This window comes from Nycticebus coucang, chromosome 14 (genome assembly GCF_027406575.1).
Source record: "Nycticebus coucang isolate mNycCou1 chromosome 14, mNycCou1.pri, whole genome shotgun sequence".
Lineage (NCBI taxonomy): Eukaryota > Metazoa > Chordata > Mammalia > Primates > Lorisidae > Nycticebus > Nycticebus coucang.
In genome coordinates, this window is record NC_069793.1 from 92,633,327 (window position 1) to 92,657,326 (window position 24,000).

The 24,000-nt window shown below is 39.5% G+C and overlaps 1 protein-coding gene across 4 annotated transcripts in view; it reads left to right on the forward strand.

Moving 5' to 3' along the window:
* Window positions 1-24,000, forward strand: part of CEP126 (centrosomal protein 126) — a 134,366-nt gene that overhangs the window by 15,703 nt on the left and 94,663 nt on the right. For 3 of the 4 annotated variants that reach the window (XM_053562140.1, XM_053562141.1, XM_053562142.1), the window contains exon 2: window positions 1,325-1,444. In XM_053562140.1, the coding sequence (XP_053418115.1) occupies window positions 1,325-1,444 (120 nt within the window). Of the gene's footprint in view, window positions 1-1,324; window positions 1,445-22,757; window positions 22,876-24,000 lie in introns of those variants that run through there. The other variant, XM_053562144.1, reaches the window with a different exon arrangement.

Below are 24,000 nucleotides of genomic sequence, written 5' to 3' on the forward strand. Positions count from 1 at the left end.
ATAGAATGTGTGTGAGTGTGTTTGGGTCTTTGTATTGAAGTAGTACAAAATTGTATAAAAGAAAAAGAAAGTAAAATGAATTATGACCTATGATATAAAGGTGGTTAAATAGCAACATAATCGAAAACAAATAAGCTCACATTAGCAAATATTTAAACAACAAAAAATTCAAACATGATTCTTTTCAAACATATAATAATGTAGTTTCCTTAGAATGTTGATGTTGAAGCACAGCAGGATCCTGAAATTAACACATTTTGAATTAACAAATTATGTGAAGCTCAACTTATTGTTGAATGTATTTTTTGTATTCTGTTTTACCACTAATAATCAATTTGTGGCACATAAAATTTTTTTTTTTATTAAATGCATCTGAAAGAGAATTTTGAACCTCTGTTTTTGTTTCATTTTTGTTGTTGTTGGGGATTTGTTAAGAGTACAAAGAACCAAGTTACACTGATTGCATTTTTGAACCTCTGTTTTTGGAAAAATTTTTTTAAAAAGTTATTCTGAAAAAGACAAATAGGTATACCACATGAGCTGTGACTTCAGTGGAATCTCATGTGCATCCACTTCGAATGATGAGGTACTAAATATGATAGTGGTAAGTGAATTTTTTTTAATTAAAAATTATTTAAAATAGAAAATTACTGTGACAAATTTCATAAAGGTGTTTAATAATAGTTAAAATACGAAAAATTGAGAAAATCAATGATATCAGTACAACTTATTTAAGGAAATACAATTTTATATAGTAAATTTCAAATGAACAGATGATTAGGATAAACAAAATACTTTTTCTCTGGAAAACTTCTGAATAAATAGATGACTATGCATGGTTTTTCTAGTTTTTTTAAAAACATATATTTAGTATGTTTTAATTATGTTGCTATGATTTTTTTAAATACTTGAATATGGATTTTATAGTCTAGATTAAAAGATCTATTGAAATGTTTAATTAATCAATTTTCTATTTGTGAAACTTACCTTTATTTCATTTTCTTATATACATGCCTAAGAATGCAACTAATTATTAAGTAATCAGATACCTGTGTAATGAATGAAGATATGATGTCTCCTCATCTGAACTCATGATCTCTAAGCATAAGGAAAGTGAGATATATCTTAAGTTCTAATACAAGTCAGAATATTTTACATAAAACATCTGCCAGTCATATACTAACAATAATGTGTACACTTAGTAATTGCTCCACAAAAATATCACTACATCATTTGCTTGAGGTTGTAATTATATTTATTAGAACGCACTGACGCTTGTCAACTAAAGATGTAAACCATTATTCTTAACTTACCATATCATTAGAGATATGAAAATCCACCTAGAGAAGAATTTGGAAGAAGAACGCCAAATACTACTGCAGCAACAAAAACTATGTCGCAATCAAGCACGTAAATACTTTATGGAGTCAAATAGGAGAAAAAAGTAAGTAATTGTATTTTATTCAGAAGTGTAGAAATTCAAAGTCAATATAAGTTAATGTTTTCTCTACTTTGTAGCATTTTATGAATCTAAGTCATGACAGTGCTTTAAAACACTAATCAAGATCATGTAGTTTTGTAAATTTTATTATTTTTCAGCCTAAAGCAGAAGATGGTGGTGTATTGTTCAGTTCACTGACAGTCAACACAGTAGTCAGTTTTTTGGTCATAAGACAGCTTATTACAGTGTCACATGCACTACTTATGATGACTATACAATCTGTTATCTTCTTATTTTTATCATTTCATGATAAAGCAAAAGATTACCAGTTAGTATTCAGTCTCCAATAGAATGTAATTTCATTTTGATTTATTTTTCACTTCTATATAATTTTTCAACAAGTACCACCCTTATTCATTCAATCAAAAAATGGGATAATGGTATTCAAAAAAATATGAATAATGGTAGAAGTGTGATGCAGAGAATTTTATCAATGACTACTGGAAAAAAAGAGTTTTCTAGCGTAAACTAGAAACTAGTTTCAGCTAGAAACTATTTTCTAGCTGAAAACAATGAAAGTAAAAGTGCAGCTAGGTGGGGTGTCTTACACCGGTAATCCTAGAACTTTGGGAGGCTGAGATGGGTGGATTGCTTGAGCTTAGGAGTTCGAGATCAGCCTGAGAAAGAGTGAGATCCCATCTCTACCAAAAGTAGAGCTGGCATTGTGGCAGGTGCCTGAGTTCCACCTACTTGGGAGGCTGAGGTAAAAGGATTGTTTGAGCCCAAGAGTTCAAGGTTGCTATGAGATATGATGCCATGACACTCTACCCAGGGCAACAAAGTGAGACTCTTATCTAAAAAATGAATAAATAAAGTAGAAATACAAACTATCCAATCACTGCTTAACATTTTTCAGGATGTTTTTTAATTATTTTTGTTTTGGAGACAGAGGAATTATACCATTTTTTATTGTTTCGCCACCTTGTCCATATTTCTTCAATACATGAACAGCGGAAAAGCCCTAGAGTTTATTAACTATATCATTGGGCATATGTTGCAAATCCCATTTGGGGAATACAAAAATGATTAACCTGTTTTTTTCTGGCACCATATTTCTCCTTAACTCTTTCATTATCTGATGGAGTTGAAATTACGTAATCAAATTTAGTTTCGTTTTTGTTCTATATGTATATGTTTCTGTTTTTCTTCATAGATTTGTAAATTCAGATGGTGAAACAATAGTCCTATGAAACTAATTGGCAGAATAAGACAGAATGGGAGAAAGTGCCCATAGAAGAAGAGGAAACACTACCAAATAACAGATGAGGGACAAGCACTTGGCAGCTTCACTAAAATCTATAATAAAAGATTCCTTAAATATTCTAAAGGTAGAAAAATTATCTGGAGAATCAGTGAAATAAGTGACTTTGTGAACATGTATGAGGCAAATATGTTACCTAATTGTGAGAATATTGGAGTTTGGAAATTTCCCATAAAGTATGAAATAAGTAGAATATACTTTAAACAATAAGTCATATTTTCGTATCTCCACATATATGCTGTAAGTTAAACAACATAAATAAATTCAAGTAAGTTTAAATGTCAATAGTTTTAAGTATTCAGGGGCAATACACTCATTCTATATTAAAGGAAATTAGAATATTTGGAAGTTATCTTTGACTGTTTCCAGTGTCGTAGAAGATAGTCATTTCTCACTCAACTAACATTTACTAGGAAGCTCCAAGATTTTATATTCTTTCTAGAGGATAAAAAATAAGAGGCATGATCCTTGCCCTCAAATTACTAATAGTGAAATAATAAAGTATGGCAGTGCTATGTAGTAAATACTGTGAGAGTCACCTGTGAGGTGCTATGTAGTAAATACTGTGAGAGTCACCTGTGAGGTACTATGTAGTAAATACCATGATAAAGTTACCTATGAGGTACCAAAGAAGTGTATCCCAATGACTTATGGGACAAGGAAGAATTTCTGCAAGAGTAAAGTCTTGTTAGTTAAACAAGAGTTAGCCTGGGAGGATGAAAAGGAAAAGTTTTTTATTCAGAGAAAACCATGTGTGAAAAGGCCTCATATTGTGAAATATAAGACAAAGGTTTTATGCAACTGATGCTTGGGAAAATGTGGAAGAGTATCAGGAGATGTCACTATACAACGGATAAGAAACATTTTAAGAAATAACTTCTGTGCTGATCTAAAGAAATAAAACCTATACTTAGATGCTGTTGAAGGAGTAAAATTAGAGAAGTGTCAAGATTAGAATTATATTTTAGCTCATTATAGCAAAAAGGCAGAGTGGATTAAAAGCACAGGCTAGAGCTAAAGAGTACAGTAAAAGTGTTATATTGTTCTAGGCAAGGGAATAGGTATGAAGGTAGAGTTGGGATTGAGTAGGTGGGGCTGGCGGGAGTCAAGGATTAATTATGGGTGGCACATGAAGAGCATGGTCAGACCAAGCCCATTTCTGAAATATTTTATAAACTTTGTGATCAATGTGGTTTGATTTTTTTCTTTCTTTTTTTTTTTTTTGTAGAGACAGAGTCTCACTTTATGGCCCTTGGTAGAGTGTCATGGCCTCACACAGCTCACAGCAACCTCCAACTCCTGGGCTCAAGCGATTCTCTTGCCTCAGCCTCCTGAGTAGCTGGGACTACAGGCGCCCACCACAACGCCCGGCTATTTTTTTTTTTTTTTTGGTTGCAGTTCGGCCGGGGCCAGGTTTGAACCTGCCACCCTCGGTATATGGGGCCAGTGCCCCACCGACTGAGCCACAGGCGCCGCCCAGTTTGATTTTTTCTTGATATCCTAGAATCATTATTATGAACAGCCAATATTCTCTATATTACTGTATTGCCCTTGAGCTATTAAGCTTTCTTTAATCTAGAATAAAAGGCCTCTAAAAGGTAAGCTTTGTTACTTCTACTAAAGATCTTTTATCTTCTCCTTCACTGTTAACTATAATTTTTCTTTTTAAAATTAAACTATTTTGAGATAATTATACATTCATAGGCAGTTGGGGTTTTTTTTTTCTCTTTTTTTATTGTTTGGGATTCATTGAGGATACAAAAAATTAGGTTACACTGATTGCATTTATTAGATAAAATCTCTCTCATAATTATGTCCTGCCTGGAAGATGTGTGCCATACACCATGACCCACCACTCCTCTCCCCCATCATCTCTCCCAACTTGCTCATTCCCCTATTCCCCCCCCATATTAGCTCATCTACTCCTTTCATATTAGAATTGAGTACATTGGATTCTTGCTTCTCCATTTTTGTGATGCTTTACTAAGAAGAATGTATATCACCTGCATCCAAGTTAATACAAAAGATGTAAACTCTCCATCTTCTTTAATGGCTGAATAGTATTCCATGATATACATATACCACGGCTTGTTAATCCATTCCTGGTTGCTGGCATTTAGGCTATTTTCACATTTTGACGATTATAAATTGAGTTGTGATAAACAGTCCAGTGTCCTTATGATAAAAGGACTTTTTTTTCTTCTGGATAGATGCCCAGTAATGGGATAACAGAATAAAATGGGAGGACTAATTTGAGTTCTTTGAGGATTCTCTATACTTCCTTCCAAAAAAGTTATATTAGTTTGCAGTCCCTCCAGCAGTGAAAAAGTCTTCCCTTCCCTCCACATCCACGCCAGCATCTGCAGCTTTGAGACTTTGTGATGTGGGCCATTCTCACTGGGGTTAGGTGATGTCTTAGGGTAGTTTTGATTTTCATTTTTGTAATGAGTAGGGACGATGAGCATTTTTTCAGATGTTTGTTAGCCATTTGTCTTCTTTTTTTTTTTTCCTTTCTTTCTTTTTTACATATACATGTGTTTATTTGGTTTCCAATTTTTGCCTTCACAAAATTAAAAAGGCTTAAAATTTAATAACAATAACAATGTTTAAGATAAGGACTAGCAACAAAAACCTTGTAAAGAATGAATGAAGATAAATACATTCAGAAAAGAAATTAGACAATTGCTGCAATGAAATATTGAGCAATAACAATAATAATAATGCAAAAAAAGTAACATTCACATTGTCAAATAAGAGTATGTCTATATAGAATGCTTTGACTCTGAGGTTCAGTATGGAATCATCAGTTAACTTCTTATTATTTCTTTTCCCAAAGTCTCAAAAAATAGACAACTAATATTTATAAATAAAAATAAAAGATAATTTCAAAAAACAGATCATGCCAAATCTTACAGACAATAGAAAAAGAAGAACTACTTCAAAATCATTCTACTTCATCTGGATACACCTGATATTAAAATTGGAAAAAATATATTATCATAAAGGGAAATTATAAACATATTTCACTTATAAATGAGGATGCAATATACTAAACAACATATTAACAAGTTGAATTAAAAATTTATGTTTAAGTAATGTACTTTGGTCAAAATTAAATCTAATTTATGTGAGAATTAGTCACTATTTTCTTTTCTTTTTTTTCTTTTCCTTTCCCTCACCCCCTCCCTCCTTCTCTGTCTGCTCTTCCTTTCCTCCATGCCCCACCATGTCACTAATTGTCATTAATTGTCCTCATATCAAAGTTGAATACATAGGATTCATACTTCTCCATTCCTGTGATGCTTCACTAAGAATAATGTGTTCCACCTCCACCCAGATTAGTACAAATGCTGCAACATCTCCGTTTTTTTTAATGGCTGAATACTATTCCATGGCATACATATACCACAGCTTATTAATCCATTCCTGGGTTGAAGGGCATTTAGGCTGTTTCTACATTTTAGCAATTGTAAATTGAGCTGCAATAAACAATCTAGTACAAGTGTCTTTATAATAAAAGTTTTTTTTTCCTTCTGTATAGATGCCCAGTAATGGGAATGCAAGATCAAATGGGAGGTCTAGGTTGAGTGCCTTGAGGTTTCTCCATACTTCCTTCCAAAAAGGTTGTATTAGTTTGCAGTCCCACTAGCAGTGTAAAAGTGTTCCTTTCTCTCCACATCCGCGCCAGCATCTACAGTTTTGAGATTTTGTGATATGGGGCATTCTTGCTGAGGTTAGATGATATCTCGGGTGATTTTAATTTGTATTTCCCTAATAATTAGGGATGGTGATGAGCATTTTTTCACCGTGCGTTTGCTAGCCATTCGTCTGTGTTCTTTAGAGAAGGTTCTGTTCATCTCTCTTCCTCATTGTGGGATTTTTGTTTTTTTTCTTGTGGATTAATTTAAGTTCTGTATAGATCCTAGTTATTAAGCTTTTGTCTGATTCAAAATATGCAAATATCCTTTCCCATTAGGTAGGATGTCTATTTGCTTTGGTTGTTGGCTCCTTGGCTGTACAGAAGCTTTTCAATTTAATTAAATCCCATTTGTTTATTATTGCCATTGGCAGTTTTCTTCGTAAAGTCTTTCCCCAGGCTGATACCTTCCAGTGTTTTTTCCTATTCTTTGTTTAAGGATGTTTATTGTTTCATGCCTTGAATTTAAGTCCTTTATCCATCTTGAATCAATTTTTGTGAGTGGAGAAAGGTGCGGGTCCAGTTTCAGTCTTTTACATGTGGATATCCAATTCTCACAGCACCATTTATTGAATAGGGAGTCTTTCCCCCAGTGGACGTTCTTGTTTGATTTATTGAAGATTAGGCGGTTGTAAGTTGTTGGCTTCATTTCCTGGTTTTCTATTCGATTCCAAATGTCTGTGTCTCTATTTTTGTGCCAGTACCATGCTGTATTGACCACTATGGCCTTGTAGTACAGCCTAAAATGTGGTATGGTGATACCTCTGGCTTTGTTTTTATTACTAAGAACTGCCTTGGCTATACGGGTTTTTTTCTGGTTCCATACAAAATGCAGAATCATTTTTTCCAGGTCTTGAAAATAGGATGTTGGTATTTTAATAGGGATGGCATTGAATCAGTGGACTGCTTTGGGAAGTATAGACATTTTAACAGTGTTGATTCTTCCCACCCATGAGCTTGGTATGTTTTTCCATTTGTTAAAGTCCTCTGCTATTGCCTTTCTTAGGGTTTCATAATTTTCTTCATAGAGATCCTTCACCTCTTTTGTTAGGTATATTCCAAAAACAATGAAGGAAATTGCTGAGAAAGTGGAAAACAATCAAAAAACAATGAAGGCAATTGCTGAGAAAGTGGAAAATAACCAAAAGGAAATCCATAAACAGAATCAAATAGGAGATGAACAATATGAAGAATATAGAAAGGATATAGCAGAGCTGAAGGAACTGAAGCAATTAAGGAACTTAAGGATGCAATAGAAAGTATCAACAACAGATTAGACCACACAGAAGAAAGAATCTCAGAAGTAGAGGATAAAGCTCTTGAGATTACTCAGATAGTTAAAGAGGCAGAAAAGGAGAGAAAGAAAGCAGAATGTTCAATGGCAGAATTATGGGACTCTATGAAGCATTCAAATATACAAGTTATAGGTATCCCTGAGGGGGGAGAAGAATGCCCCAGAGGAATGGAAGCCATTCTAGAGAATATTATAAATGAAAATTTCCCAAATATCACCAAAGATTCTGACATACTCCTTTCAGAGGGTTATCCATCCCTTGGTCACCTCAACTCAAATAGAGCTTCTCCAAGGCACATTGTGGTGTATCTATCTAAAGTCAAGGCAAAAAAGATTTTGCAAGCTTCCAGGAGTAAGCGCCAACTAACCTACAGGGGCAAATATATCAGGGTAACCACAGGCTTCTCTAATGAAACTTTTCAAGCCTTAAGACAATGGTCATCTATCTTTAATCTACTTAAACAGAACAATTTCCAGCCCAGAATTCTGTATCCCACTAAGCTAAGCTTTAAGATTGATGGAGAAAGCAAATCTTTTATTGATATGCAAACACTGAGGAAATTTGCCACAAGACCAGCTTTACAGGAAATATTTCAACCTGTTCTACACACTGACCATCACAATGGACCTTCAGCAAAGTAAACACCCAGAAATTTAAGGACAGGACCTAGTATCCACAATGATGCAAAAGACAAAACTAAGCAATGGACTTCCACAAAATAAGATGAATAGAATGCTACCACACTTATCATTTATCTCAATAAATGTCAATGGCTTGAATTCCCCACTGAAGAGGCCTAGATTGGCTGATTGGATTAAAAAACACAAGCCATCTATTTGCTGTCTGCAGGAAACACACCTCACATCAAAAGACAAATTGAAACACCGAGTTAAAGAGTTGGAAGTCATTTTTTCAGGCAAACGGAATTCAGAAGAAAAGAGAGGTTGCAATCTTACTTTCAGATACATGTGGATTTAAAGCAAATAAAGTCAAAAAAGACAATGATGGTCACTTCATATTGGTCAAGGGAAAAATACAACAAGAAGACATTTTAATTCTAAATATATATGCACCCAATTTAAATGCTTCCAGATTCTTGAAACAGACCTTGCTTAGTCTGAGCAATATGATATCCTATAACACCATGATAACAGGGGACTTTAACACTCCTCTCTCAGAGCTGGACAGATCCTCTAAACAGAAATTAAACAAAATATTAGAGATTTAAATGAGAACCTCGAATAACTGTGCTTGATACATGTATATAGAACACTCCATCCCAAACATAAAGAATATACATCCTTCTCATCGTCCCATGGAACAGTCTCCAAAATTGATAATATCCTAGGACACAATACAAACCTCAACAGAATCAAAAGAATTGAAATTTTACCTTGCATCTTCTCAGACCACAGGGCACTAAAGGTGGAACTCAACTCTAAAGACATTCAATCTCACACAAAGGCATGGAAGTTAAACAACATTATGCTGAATGACAGTTGAGTGCAGGAAGAAATAAAACAGGAAATCATTAACTTCCTTGAGTATAACAACAATGAAGACACGAGCTACCAAAACCTATGGGATACAGCAAAAGCAGTCCTGAGAGGAAAATTTATCTCTTTAGAAGCCTACATTCAAAAAACAGAAAGAGAGCACATCAACAAACTCACAAGCCATCTGATGGAATTGGAAAAAAAAGAACAATCTAAGCCTAAACCCAGTAGAGGAAAAGAAATATCCAAAATCAAATCAGAAATCAATGAAATTGAAAACAAAAGAATCATTCAGAAAATTAATGAAACAAGGAGTTGGTGTTTTGAAAAAATAAATAAAATAGATAAGCCTTTGGCCAGACTAACTAGAAATAAAAAAGTAAAATCTCTAGGAACCTCAATCAGAAATGATAAGGGGGGAAATAACAACTGATGCCACAGAGATACAAGAGATTATCTCTGAATACTACCAGAAACTTTATGCCCAGAAATTTGACAATGTGAAGGAAATGGATCAATATTTGGAATCACACCCTTTCCAATATTTGGAATCACACCCTCTCCCTAGACTTAGCTCAGATCTCCTGAACACATCAATTTCAAGCACTGAGATCAAAGAAACAATAAAAAATCTCCCCCCCTAAAAAATGCCCTGGTCTGGATGGCTTCACACCAGAATTGTAGCAAACCATCAAAGAAGAGCTTATTCCCATACTACAGAAATTATTCCAAAACATTGAGGAGGAAGGAATCTTCCCCAACACGTCCTATGAAGCAAACATCACCCTGATACCAAAACCAGGACACAACCCAACTAAAAAGGGGAATTTTAGACCAATTTCACTAATAAATATAGATGCAAAAATTCTCAATGAAATTCTAGACAATAGATTACAGCTTATCATCAAAAAAGTCATACATTGAAACTTAACTAAATGCAGAATATGAATGTCTGAACACAATAACTAAGAAAATTCCATGAAGGCTATGTTAATCAGTTCAATGAAAATATTTCAAATTGTATATAAAACCAGCACATTGTACCCCATGATTGCATTAATGTGCACAGCTATGATTTAATAAAAAAAAATTTTTCAAATAGAAAGTCATATATCATAATTAAGTAGGTTCATCCCTGGGATGTAAGGCTGGTTTAATATACGCAAGTCCATAACGTTATTCACTGTATTAACAGAAGCAAATCCAAAGACTATATGATCCACTCAATAGATGCAGAAAAGGCATTCCATAAAATCCAGCATCATTTTATAATTAGAAATGTTCTAATTAGAACACTGAGGAGTATAGGCATAGGTGGCACATTTCTGAAACTGATTGAAGCTATCTATGACAAACCCACAGCCAATATTTTACTGAATGGAGTCAACTGAAAGCTTTTCCTCTTAGAACTGGAACTAGACAAGGTTGTCCTCTGTCACAATTACTATTCAACGTAGTGCTGGAAGTTCTAGCCAATACAATTAGACAAGACAAGAAAATAAAGGCCATCCAAATGGGAGCAGAGGAAGACAAACTCCCCCTCTTTGCTGATGATATGATCTTATACTTAGAGAACCCTAGACTCACCACAAGACTCCTGGAAGTCATCAAAAAATACAGTAATGTCTCAGGATATAAAATCAATGTCCACAAATCAGTTGCCTGTGTATATGCCAACAACAGCCAAGATGAGAGGTTAATTAAGGACACAACTCCTTTCACCATAGCCCCAAAGAAAATGAAATACTTAGGAATATATTGTCTGTCTTCTTTAGAGAAGGTTCTATTCATGTCTCTTGCCCAGTGATATATAGGATTGTTAGATCTTTTTTGTTGTTGATTAATTTGAGTTCTCTATAGATTGTAGTTATCGAGCTTTTATCCAATTCATAATATGCAAATATCTTTTCCTGTTCTGAAGGTTGCTTTTTGCTTTGGTTGTTGTTTCCTTAGCTTTACAGAAGCTTTTCAGTCTAATTAAGTCCCATGTGTTTATTTTTGTTGTTATTGCAGTTGCCATTGGAAGTCTTCAGAAAATCTTTCCCCAGGCCGTTATCTTCAAGTGTTTTACCCACACTTTCTTTGAGGACTTTTATTGTTTCATGCCATAGATTTAAATCTTTTATCTTTTTTTTTTTTTTTTTTTTTTTTGTAGAGACAGAGTCTCAGTTTATCACCCTCGATAGAGTGCTGTCAGAGCTCACAGCAACCTCCAACTCCTGGGCTTAGGCAATTCTCTTGCCTCAGCCTCCCCAGTAACTGGGACTACAGGCACCCACCACAATGCCCGACCTTTTTTGTTGCAGTTTGGCTGGGGTCAGGCTTGAACCCGCCACCCTTGGTATATGGGGCCAGCGCCCTACCCACTGCACTACAGGCGCCACCCTCTTTTATTCATTTTGAGTCAATTTTTTTTTTTTTTTTGTAGAGACAGAGTCTCACTTTATGGCCCTCGGTAGAGTGCCATGGCATCACACAGCTCACAGCAACCTCCAACTCCTGAGCTTAAGCGATTCTCTTGCCTCAGCCTCCCGAGTAGCTGGGACTACAGGCGCCCACCACAACGCCCAGCTATTTTTTGGTTGCAGTTCAGCCAGGGCCGGGTTTGAACCCGCCACCCTCAGTATATGGGGCCGGCGCCTTACCGACTGAGCCACAGGCGCTGCCCTTGAGTCAATTTTTATTAAGTGCTGAGAGGTGCGGGTCCAGTTTCAGTCTTTCACGTGTGGATATCCAATTCTCTCAACACCATTTATTAAATAGGGATTCTTTTCTCCAGTGTGTATGTTCTTGTTTGGTTTATCAAAGATCAGGTGGCTGTAAGATGTTAGTTTCATCTCTTGGTTTTCTATTCTTTTTCAAATGTCAATGTCTCTGTTTTTGTGCCAATACCATGCTGTTTTGATCACTATGGCCTTGTACTATAGCCAAAAGTCTGGTAGGGTGATACCACTGGCTTTGTTTTCATTACTAAGAATTCCAATGGATGTACAGGGTTTCTTCTGGTTCCATATAAAATAAAGAATTATCGTTTCCAAATCTTGAAAGTATGATGATGTTATTTTAATGGGGATTGCATCAAATCTGTAGATTGCTTTGGGAAGTATAGACATTTTCACAATGTTGATTCCTTCCAGCCATGAGCGTGATATGTTCTTTCATTTATTAATATCTTCTGCTACTTCTTTTCTTGGGGTTTTGTAATTTTCTTTGTAGAGGTCCTTTACCTCTCTTGCTATGTATATTCCTAGGTATTTCCTTCCCTCTCTCCCCCCCGCCCCAAGATTTTGTGAAGGGAATTATGTCCTTAATTAGCTTCTCAGCTTGGCTGTTATTGGCATATACAAAGGCTACTGATTTGTGGACATTTATTTTATATCCTGAGACATTCCTGTATTTTTTGATCACTTCCAGGAGTCTTGTGGTTGAGTCTTTGGGGTTCTCTAAGTATAAGATCATATTGTCAGCAAAGAGCAAGAGTTTGACCTCCTCTGCCCCCATTTGGATGCCTTTTATTATCTTCTCTTGCCTGATTGTATTGTCTAGAACTTCCAGCACTATGTTGAATGGTAGTGGTGAACTACTTGTCTGGTTCCAGTTCTAAGTGGAAAAGCTTTCAGCTTTACTCCATTTGGTATAATATTAGTTGTGAGTTTATCATTGATGGCTTTGATCAGATTAAGAAATATGCCTGGGGAGGGAGACAAGATGGCGGACTGAAGCCAGCTTTCAACAAAGGCTCCCGTCCAGAAGGAGAGTTAAGGGACAGGAATTTAGTAAGTATCCTGGTGGACTTGAGCCTCACCAAGAGAGAAGGCTGAAGAACGCACATCAACACCGCTGAGGCAAGTTGTGATCACAAGGACGCAAACAAAAGGTACAAAATCCACCACCAAGCGGACGGGAGTCCCCCTCCCCCATGAGACCGGCTCTGGAGCCCCACAATTTAACAAGCGGGCAGTAATTAAAGGCCCTCCCACTACACTCCACGGGAAAGACCTTCTAAAAACTGGACCTACCTCCCCTACTGGGGTGCCGTGGCGTTCTCCTGCCGGACATAGGGCTGAATAAAACTTTGGGAATCCTTTGCCGGCAACCCGGAATCCCCGGCGCTCCCCTCCCGCCCACTGAGGTCTGGAGGCCTGTCCCCCAGGACTTCGGATCCTTGGGTGATTTCTCAAGGGGAGTGGACAGTCCCCGAGTTGCGACTGGTAGCATTGACTCTGAGGCCCGCGAGTGAGGAGAGGGCACCGGGCTGAGGGGGAGTCACGCCTCGCGGCACTTCCCTGCGGTGCAGTGCACCAACTCTCCCCGGGCATACGGGGCCCAAGACTGAATAAGACTCTGGCCTCCCCGCTGAGAGCTGAGAACCCCTACTCTCACTCGGGGTCTGAGGGCCTATCCCCCAGGAGTTCGGCTCCTTGGGTGATTTCTCGAGGGGAGTGCACAGTGCCTGAGCTGCGTGAGGTCAGCGCTGACTCTGGGATACGTGAGCGAGGAGAGGGCACTCCGCTGAGGGGAAATCAAGCCTTGGCGGCACTTCCCTGCGGTGCAGTGCAGGAGCCCTCCCCGGGCACAAGACTGAATAAGACTCTGGCCTCCCCGCTGAGAGCTGAGAGCCCCTACTCTCACTCGGGGTCTGAGGGCCTATCCCTCCGGAGTTCGGCTCCTTGGGTGATTTCTCGAGGGGAGTGCACAGTGCCTGAGCTGCGTCAGGTCAGCGCTGACTCTGGGACACGTGAGCAAGGAGAGGGCACTCCGCTGAGGGGAAATCAAGCCTTGGCGGCACTTCCCTGCGGTGCAGTGCAGGAGCCCTCCCCGGACCGTAGTATTGCGTGAAACTGAATGAAACTCTAGCTTCCCCCCGCCCCACTCCCAATCCGGGTCTGGGGGCCCATCCCCCAAGAGTTCTGATTCTTGGGGGATCTCTTAAGGGGTGTGGACCCAGCACAAACTGCGGCCGCTCAGTGCTGACTCTGGGGCGCGGGACAGAGGAGAAAAGGGTCGCCTGAGTGCCCACACCAGAGCAGCAGTTCCCTGGAGGTAGATCAACAGCCGTTTTTTTCTTTAACGGCAGAACGCTCACTTCTGGATATTCTGAGGCCACACCCCCTGTCTCCCTGGGCAACCAGAGGAGGCCACCGGTGTCACGGCTCACAAACCCAGAAGCCTCCAGGGCGGGGCCGACCCAGAGAGGTGTTCAGACGCAATTCTCCAGCAGCAAAGACGTTTGAACTCAAAACAGCCCGTCTCCTGTAGGCGATGACAGGAACAGAGACAGAACCTCACAAAGTTGTCTGTTCTGTTCTGTTCTGTTAGCAGCATCCATCAGGGACGGGGCTAAGCCTGAGTGAACACCTCCTTCCCATCACCTGCATCAAACACTCAAAGATGTCAGGCCCCATCTCCTCCTGCTAGATAGCGGCAGTCTGCGGGGGCCTGGCAGACTTCCTCGCGATTCAGGCAGGTGCAAACCCCTGGAGTGTCTGTTCACTGCAGGCAACTGGGTTAGCCATCTGCAGAGATACCAGTGACTGGGTCCGACGGAGGGGCAAAGTGGGGAAGGAGACGTCAACCTTCCCAGACTGCTCTGTTTGCGGGGTGGCTCCTCCTGATTCCACGCTGCACTGGGGTGAGCTGTCTCAGAGGAGTCACCAGGCCCCTGTGATCCAGTTCCCAGAGACCTCTTGAACCCTTCCACCTGAGACAAGTGCCGATTGAGACAGTTGATTCGGACCTTTTGAACTGGGCTAATAGACTGAGGACTTTTCAGGTGGTGCCCTGGGTGTGCGATTGTAGGAAGGTTTGATTCTCCTTTTCCAACTGGGGCCAGAGGTGGGCAGGCGGGGTGACTTAATTGCTGATTTTTTCACACAGCTGAGACTTCAAGCCAGAGTAGAAGTTGCAATAGGATCGAACAGAAACCAGCTGAAAACAAGACAGAACCACTTTGCTCCACCACACCAGACAGGGCCCCAGTTTCTCAGGCCACAACACTGTACGGGCCCTCGATAAAACCCCAGGGGAAAAACCAAAGGGAGTAAACCATGGGGCGGAATCAGCGGAAAAACTCTGGTAACATGAATAACCAGAATAGATCAACCCCCCCAAGAAAAGATACGGCAGATGTGATTGAAGATCCCATTCATAAACAACTGGCTGAGATGTCAGAAGTCGAATTCAGAATTTGGTTTGTAGACAAGATTAATAAAATGGAATTAGGAATTCGAGGAGAAATTCAAAAGTTGTCTCAAGAATTTAACGAATTTAAAGACAAAACCACCAAAGACTTAGACACACTGAAACAAGAACTTACAGCCCTCAAAGATATGAAAAATACAGTAGAATCCCTCAGTAACAGAATGGAGCAAGCAGAAGAAAGGATTTCTGACATTGAAGATAAAGTCTTCGAACGCTCCCAATCTCTCAAAGACGAAGAGAAATGGAGAGCAAAAACGGATCACTCACTCAGAGAGCTCTCAGATAATTCGAAAAAACATAACATAAGGGTTATAGGAATTTCGGAGGCTGATGATGTGGCAGCCAAGGGCACAGAGGCCCTTCTACATGAAATTATGAAAGAAAATTTTCCAGACATGCCTAGAGAATCTGAAATTCAGATAGCAGACAGCTTCAGAACCCCAGCACGATTCAACCCCAAAAAGCCATCTCCCAGACATATCATAATTAGCTTCACTAAAGTTAACATGAAAGAGAAGATTCTCAAAGCAGCCCGGCGAAAGAAAACTATAACGTACAAAGGTAAGAATATTAGAATAACTGCAGATCTCTCTGCTGAAACTTTTCAAGCAAGAAGAGGCTGGTCATCAACTTTTAATCTCCTAAAGCAAAAAAACTTTCAACCCAGGATCTTGTATCCAGCTAAACTGAGTTTCATCTATGATGGAGAAATTAAATACTTCAATGACATTCATATGTTGAAAAAATTTGCCATAAGTAAACCAGCTCTTCAGGATGTTCTCAGACCTATCCTCCACAATGACCAACCCAATCCTATACCACAAAAGTAAACTCACTCAGAAACTTCGGATCAAACTCCAACTTCCACACTGGCGAAAGGATTAAAAATGTCCACTGGACCTTTGAAAAACTCGATACCCAAAATTCCACCAGACTTATCCTTACTCTCCATCAATGTGAATGGCTTAAACTGTCCTCTAAAGAGGCATAGGTTAGCTGACTGGATACAAAAACTTAAGCCAGATATTTGTTGCATACAAGAGTCACATCTCAACTTAAAAGACAAATACAGACTCAGGGTGAAAGGATGGTCATCCATATTTCAGGCAAATGGTAATCAGAAAAAAGCAGGTGTTGCAATTTTATTTGCAGATACAGTAGGCTTTAAACCATCAAAAGTAAGGAAGGACAAGAATGGTCACTTCATATTTGTTAAGGGTAATACTCAATATGACGAGATCTCAATTATTAATATCTATGCACCCAACCAGAATGCACCTCAATTTATAAGAGAAACTCTAACAGACATGAGTAACTTGATTTCCTCCAGCTCCATAATCGTTGGAGATTTCAACACTCCCTTGGCAGTGTTGGATCGATCCTCCAGAAAGAAGCTGAGCAAAGAAATCTTAGATTTAAACCTAACCATCCAGTATTTAGATTTAGCAGACATCTACAGAACATTTCATCCCAACAAAACTGAATACACATACTTCTCATCAGCCCACGGAACTTACTCCAAAATTGATCACATTTTAGGTCACAAGTCTAACCTCAGTAAATTTAAAGGAATAGAAATTATTCCATGCATCTTCTCGGACCATCATGGAATAAAACTTGAATTGAGTAACAACAGGAATCTGCATACCCATACAAAAACATGGAAGTTAAATAACCTTATGCTGAATGATAGCTGGGTCAGAGATGAGATTAAGAAAGAAATCACCAATTTTTTGGAACAAAATGACAATGAAGACACAAGCTATCAGAACCTCTGGGACACTGCAAAGGCAGTTCTAAGAGGGAAATTTATAGCACTGCAAGCCTTCCTCAAGAGAACGGAAAGAGAGGAAGTTAACAACTTAATGGGACATCTCACGCAACTGGAAAAGGAAGAACATTCCAACCCCAAACCCAGTAGAAGAAAAGAAATAACCAAAATTAGAGCAGAATTAAATGAAATTGAAAACAAAAGAATAATACAACAGATCAATAAATCAAAAAGCTGGTTTTTTGAAAAGGTCAATAAAATAGATAAACCTCTGGCCAACCTAATCAGGAAAAAAAGAGTAAAATCTCTAATATCATCAATCAGAAACAACAAAGACAAAATAACCACAGACTCATCAGAAATCCAAAAAATCCTTAATGAATATTACAAGAAACTTTATTCTCAGAAATATGAAAATCTGAAGGAAATAGACCGGTACTTGGAAGCACGCCACCTTCCAAGACTTAACCAGAATCAAGTGGAAATGTTGAACAGACCCATAACAAGTTCAGAAATAGCATCAACTATACAAAACCTCCCTAAAAAGAAAAGCCCGGGACCAGATGGTTTCACGTCAGAATTCTACCAAACCTTTAAAGAGGAATTAGTACCTATATTACTCAACCTGTTCCAAAATGTAGAAAAAGAAGGAAGACTACCCAACACGTTCTATGAAGCAAATATCACCCTGATCCCCAAACCAGGAAAAGACCCAACAAGAAAAGAAAATTATAGACCAATATCACTAATGAATATAGATGCAAAAATATTCAACAAGATCCTAACAAACAGAATCCAGCAACACATCAAACAAATTATACATCATGACCAAGTTGGTTTTATCCCAGGGTCTCAAGGCTGGTTCAATATACGTAAATCTATAAATGTAATTCAGCACATAAACAAATTAAAAAACAAAGACCATATGATTCTCTCAATTGATGCAGAAAAAGCTTTTGATAATATCCAGCATCCCTTCATGATCAGAACACTCAAGAAAATTGGTCTAGAAGGGACTTTTCTTAAACTGATAGAGGCTATCTACAGCAAACCCACAGCCAATATCATATTGAATGGAGTTAAATTGGAATCATTTCCACTCAGATCAGGAACCAGACAAGGCTGCCCATTGTCTCCATTGCTTTTCAACATTGTAATGGAAGTTTTAGCCACCGCAATTAGGGAAGAAAAGGCGATCAAGGGTATCCATATAGGGTCAGAAGAGATCAAACTCTCGCTCTTCGCAGATGATATGATTGTGTATCTGGAAAACACTAGGGACTCTACTACAAAACTCCTAGAAGTGATCAAGGAATACAGCAGCGTCTCAGGTTACAAAATCAACATTCATAAATCGGTAGCCTTTATATACACCAACAACAGTCAAATTGAAAAAGCAGTTAAGGACTCTATCCCATTCACAGTAGTGCCAAAGAAGATGAAATATTTGGGAATTTACCTAACAAAAGACGTGAAAGATCTCTATAAAGAGAACTATGAAACTCTAAGAAAAGAAATAGCTGAAAATGTTAACAAATGGAAAAACATACCATGCTCATGGCTAGGAAGAATCAACATTATCAAAATGTCCATACTACCCAAAGCAATATATACTTTCAACGCACTCCCTATTAAAGCTCCACTGTCATATTTTAAAGATCTTGAAAAAACATTACTTCGTTTTATATGGAATCAGAAAAAACCTCGAATAGCCAAGACATTACTCAGAAATAAAAACAAAACAGGAGGAATCACACTACCAGACCTCAGACTTTACTACAAATCGATAGTGATCAAAACAGCATGGTATTGGCACAAAAACAGAGAAGTAGATATCTGGAATAGAATAGAGAACCAAGAGATGAATCCAGCTACTTACCGCTATTTGATTTTTGACAAGCCAATTAAAAACATTCAGTGGGGAAAAGATTCCCTATTTAACAAATGGTGCTGGGTGAACTGGCTGGCAACCTGCAGAAGACTGAAATTAGACCCACACCTTTCACCATTAACTAAGATAGACTCTCATTGGATTAAAGATTTAAACTTAAGACATGAAACTATAAAAATACTAGAGGAGAATGCAGGGAAAACCCTTGAAGAAATTGGTCTGGGTGAGTATTTCATGAGGAGAACCCCCCGGGCAATTGAAGCAGCTTCAAAAATACACTACTGGGACTTGATCAAACTAAAAAGCTTCTGCACAGCTAAGAACACAGTAAGCAGAGCAAGCAGACAGCCCTCAGAATGGGAGAAAATATTTGCAGGGTATAACTCTGACAAAGGTTTAATAACCAGAATCCACAGAGAACTCAAACGCATCAGCAAGAAAAAAACAAGGGATCCCATCGCAGGCTGGGCAAGGGATTTGAAGAGAAACTTCTCTGAAGAAGACAGGCGCACGGCCTTCAGACATATGAAAAAATGCTCATCATCTTTAATCATCAGAGAAATGCAAATCAAAACTACTTTGAGATATCATCTAACTCCAATGAGACTAGCCTATATCACAAAATCTCAAGACCAGAGATGTTGGCGTGGATGCGGAGAAAAGGGAACACTTCTGCACTGCTGGTGGGAATGCAAATTAATACATTCCTTTTGGAGGGATATATGGAGAACACTCAGAGATCTAAAAATAGATCTGCCATTCAATCCTGTAATTCCTCTGCTGGGCATATACCCAGAAGACCAAAAATCACAACATAACAAAGATATTTGTACCAGAATGTTTATTGCAGCCCAATTCATAATTGCTAAGTCATGGAAAAAGCCGAAGTGCCCATCGATCCACGAATGGATTAATAAATTGTGGTATATGTATACCATGGAATACTATGCAGCCTTAAAGAAAGATGGAGACTTTACCTCTTTCATGTTTACATGGATGGAGCTGGAACATATTCTTCTTAGTAAAGTATCCCAAGAATGGAAGAAAAAATATCCAATGTACACAGCCCTACTATGAAACTAATTTGGGACTCTCACATGAAAGCTATAACCCAAATACAACTTAACAATAGGGGGAAGTGGGAAAGGGGGGGGTGGGTAGAGGGAGGGGAATCGGTGGGATCACACCTGTGGTGCATATTACAGGGGTATTTGCGAAACTTGGTAAATGTAGAATATAAATGTTTTGGCACAGTAACTGAGATAACGCCGGAAAGGCTATGTTAACCACTGGGATAAAAATGTGTCAAATGGTTTATGAAGTGAGTGTATGATGCCCCATAATCATATCATTGTATACACTTATGATTTAATAAAAAAATTAAAAAAAAAAAAAATAAAAAAAAATAAAAAAACACTGATTTTAGCTTTGAAAAAAAAAAGAAATATGCCTATATTCTTAAGTGTTCTAATTAGAAAAGGATGCTGAATTTTATCGAATGTTTTTTCTGCATCCATTGAGAGGATCATATGGTCTTTGTTTTTGCTTCTGTTGATAATGGTGAATTATGTTTATGGAATTGCTTATGTTAAACCAGCTTTGCATCCCTCAAATGATTTTTTTAATGTGTAGCTGTAATCAATTGGCTTAGATTTTATTGAGAATTTTTGTAACTATATTCCTTAGTGAAATTGGTCTGAAGTTCTCTTTTTTAGTTGAGTCTTTTCCTGGTGTAGGTATCAGGGTGATGTTTACTTCATGGAACGTGTTGGAGAAAGATTCCTTTCTTCTCAAATTTTTGGAATAATTTCTGCAATATGGGTATAAGCTCTTCTTTGAAGGTTTGATAGAATTCTGTTGTGAAGACATCTGGACCAGGGCATTTTTTTTGTTGTTGGGAGATTTTTTATTGTTTTTTCCATCTCAGTTCTTGAAATTGGTCTGTTCGACCTCTCCCAAGCCACCAGGTGAGAGGAAAGGCGGTCTGGACCTTCCCTGTGTGTGGATTATTGGAGTGGACAGACAGCTGGAGACGCCCAGCGAACTGGCGGTTTGCTATATATGAGGGGTAATTTAAAATCACAGACTCTATTGTAGAGATTCTTCCCTGCTTGGCCGTGCCGGCCAGCAGGCCCCTCCCTTACGGAGGTCAGCAGCTTATAAATGCTGACAAAATCCAATTGACAAATAATTAATCCTGAACTGAGGGAGGCATCCGAAAGGAGAGCCACTCAAAACCACGGGGAGCTGGGCAAACTGTTGGACAATTGAAGGGAAGGGATCCTGCCTGGGAAACAGACATTTTGAACTACCCAAAAGGGCGGGCACCTTTCCCCAGATGTTGGAGGGGGCTGGCGGTTCAGGCTGCGCGGTGAACTGGCGGGCGCCCATCCAAAAGGGAAACTCTAAACCATAAAACTCAGAAGTCCCCAGAGCGCTCCAACCATGGGAACCGGCTTGAAGCCTAGGACCCAGCTTTGGCTTCTGGAGCTGCAAAGCTACTGAAGCCGCGGACCGGCTTTGGCTGCTGAAGCCGCGGGAACCAGCTACAGGAGATAGAGCCGCGAGCCTGCCAATGACCGCGCAAACTCAGCACACTCCCCTTATGGCCGATTGCAGTCGCCAGTTTGTGGGGGAACCTCGGAACAGAGTGGAGGGACTTAGGAAGCATGGACACCTGCACTGAGTGGGAAGGTCGGTTGCAAGTGCTGTCTGGAAAAGAACAGCCGAGGTTGCACAATTCTTAGGCGACAAACTTTTACGGAAACTCCAAAATGGCCATTGGCCACAGAAGGTGGTTACCATGGTAACGGTATAAACTGTAAATCAGGTATAAGTCTCGGAACCACTCACAGCGCCACCTGGTGTCCAGAAAGTATATTGCAGTATGAATATATTCCTACAAAAGTTGATCCCTACAGCAGACATATAGATAAATATAGGTATATTTCTACACACAAGAATATTTTTGTAGTTGATGCCTTTTTTTTTTATTTTGTTTTGTTTTGGGTTTTTTTTTTGGTTTTCGTGGGGGTTTTTTGTTGTTGTTGTTTTGTTTTTGTCTGTTTTTTTTGCAGCATTTTCTTAGAGGAGATTGCGATAATTTTTTATTATTACTTTTTATATAGATATATTTTTTATTTCTATGTCTTCTAATTTTAATTTCTTCTTCTCATTTAACATTCCTTCTAATACCACTTTTTTCTCTCTTTTTTTTCCTTTCTTTCAATTATTTTACGATTATCACTATTTTTATTGCAATTGTTCTTATATTGCTGTTGTCGTGGCTGTTGCCTGTATGTCTGTGTTTCCGTCTGTCTCTGTATCTATGGGCCCATGTGCCTGGTAACCTTTGTATCTGTTTATTTGTTCATTTGGTCTCAATGAGCTTGGTGTTATGACCTGCAACTCTGAGCTCCTAACACTCCCCTCCACTCTCACTCCGTGATCTGGAGACCTGCCGCCCCAGAAGTCCAGATTCTTGGGTGAACCCTAGAGAGGTGTAGAAAGGACCTGGACTGCAGCTGGCCAGTGCTGACTCTGTACCAAAGGAGTGAGAAGGTGACGGTTGGCTGAGAGGGAATTACACTGGAGTGGTGGTGCCCTGAGGTGCAAAGCAACAGCTGTATTCAGCAATAACAAGGCCCACCCCCAGATATCCCATAGCCTGTCCTCCTGTCTTCCTGGGCAACCAGATGAGGCCGAGCATCTTCTCAGATGGCAACCACCATGGAACAGACCTGGGACTGAAACACAGGCCCCGTGAATAAAGGGTTTTCCTGAGACGGTACCGACCTGGGTGGAACACGGGGACTAGAAAACACACCCGCAGAGCCGGGAGACTACCAGGGTGGGGCTGATCCAGAGGACCGCTCTACTGAGCCTAAGACGCACCTGGCCCTTAGGAGATCACCAGCCTATAGACAAAGGAGGCCAAGAGGCTACAGCCAACAACTGATTGTGCTGCGAATACAAACCTGCGGGACTAAAGACAGGGCCTGAGGCACAGGTTCTGGGAACTCAAATCAGCCTCTCCTCTGCAGAGGAATCTGGCAAGGTCAGAAACAAACTCCCACAGGGTTGTTCCCTTCACCCAGTAACATAAACTAAGGGTGGGGCTGGAACTGAGTGAACACCTCCAGCCTCCATCAAGTGTCCGAGGTTGACAGGCCACACCACCCCCTGCTGGATAAAGACAGAGAATTGTGGCCTAGTTGAGCAGACACAGACTACCCTGTGACTTAGGCAAGTGCAAACCCCTGGAGTATCTGCTTACTGCAGACAACTCACTGGGTCACAGCCCTGTGGGGTAGCAGCGACTGGGTGTGACAGAACTGTAAGGTGGGGAAGGAGGCATCAATCTTCCCAGACTGATCTATTTACTGGTGGCTCTTCCTGACTCCACGAAGCACTGGAGCGAGCCATTTTAGAGAAGTCACCAGACCACTATGATCTACTTCCCAGGGACCTCTTGAACTCTCCCACCCAAGGCAGCTGCTGACTGAGACAATTGACTTAGACCTTTTGAACTGAGTCACTCACCTGGGAACTATCCAGGTGGTGCCCTGGGTGTGTGGTTGTAGGAAGGTTTGATTTTCCTTTTCCATTTGTTGCCTGTGGTGGGTGGGGTGACTTAATTGCGGGTTTTTCTCCACAGCTGAGACTTCAACCCAGAGTAACTGTTGCACTAGGGTCACATAGAAACCAGCTGAAAACAAGACAGAACCACTTAGCCCCTCTACACCAAACAGGGCCCCACTTTCTCAGGACACAGCACTGTACGGGTCCTCGACAAAACACCAGAGGAAAATCAAAGGGAGTAAAACAATCATGGGGCAGAATCAGGAGAAAAACTCTGGTAACATGAATAACCAGAATACATCAACC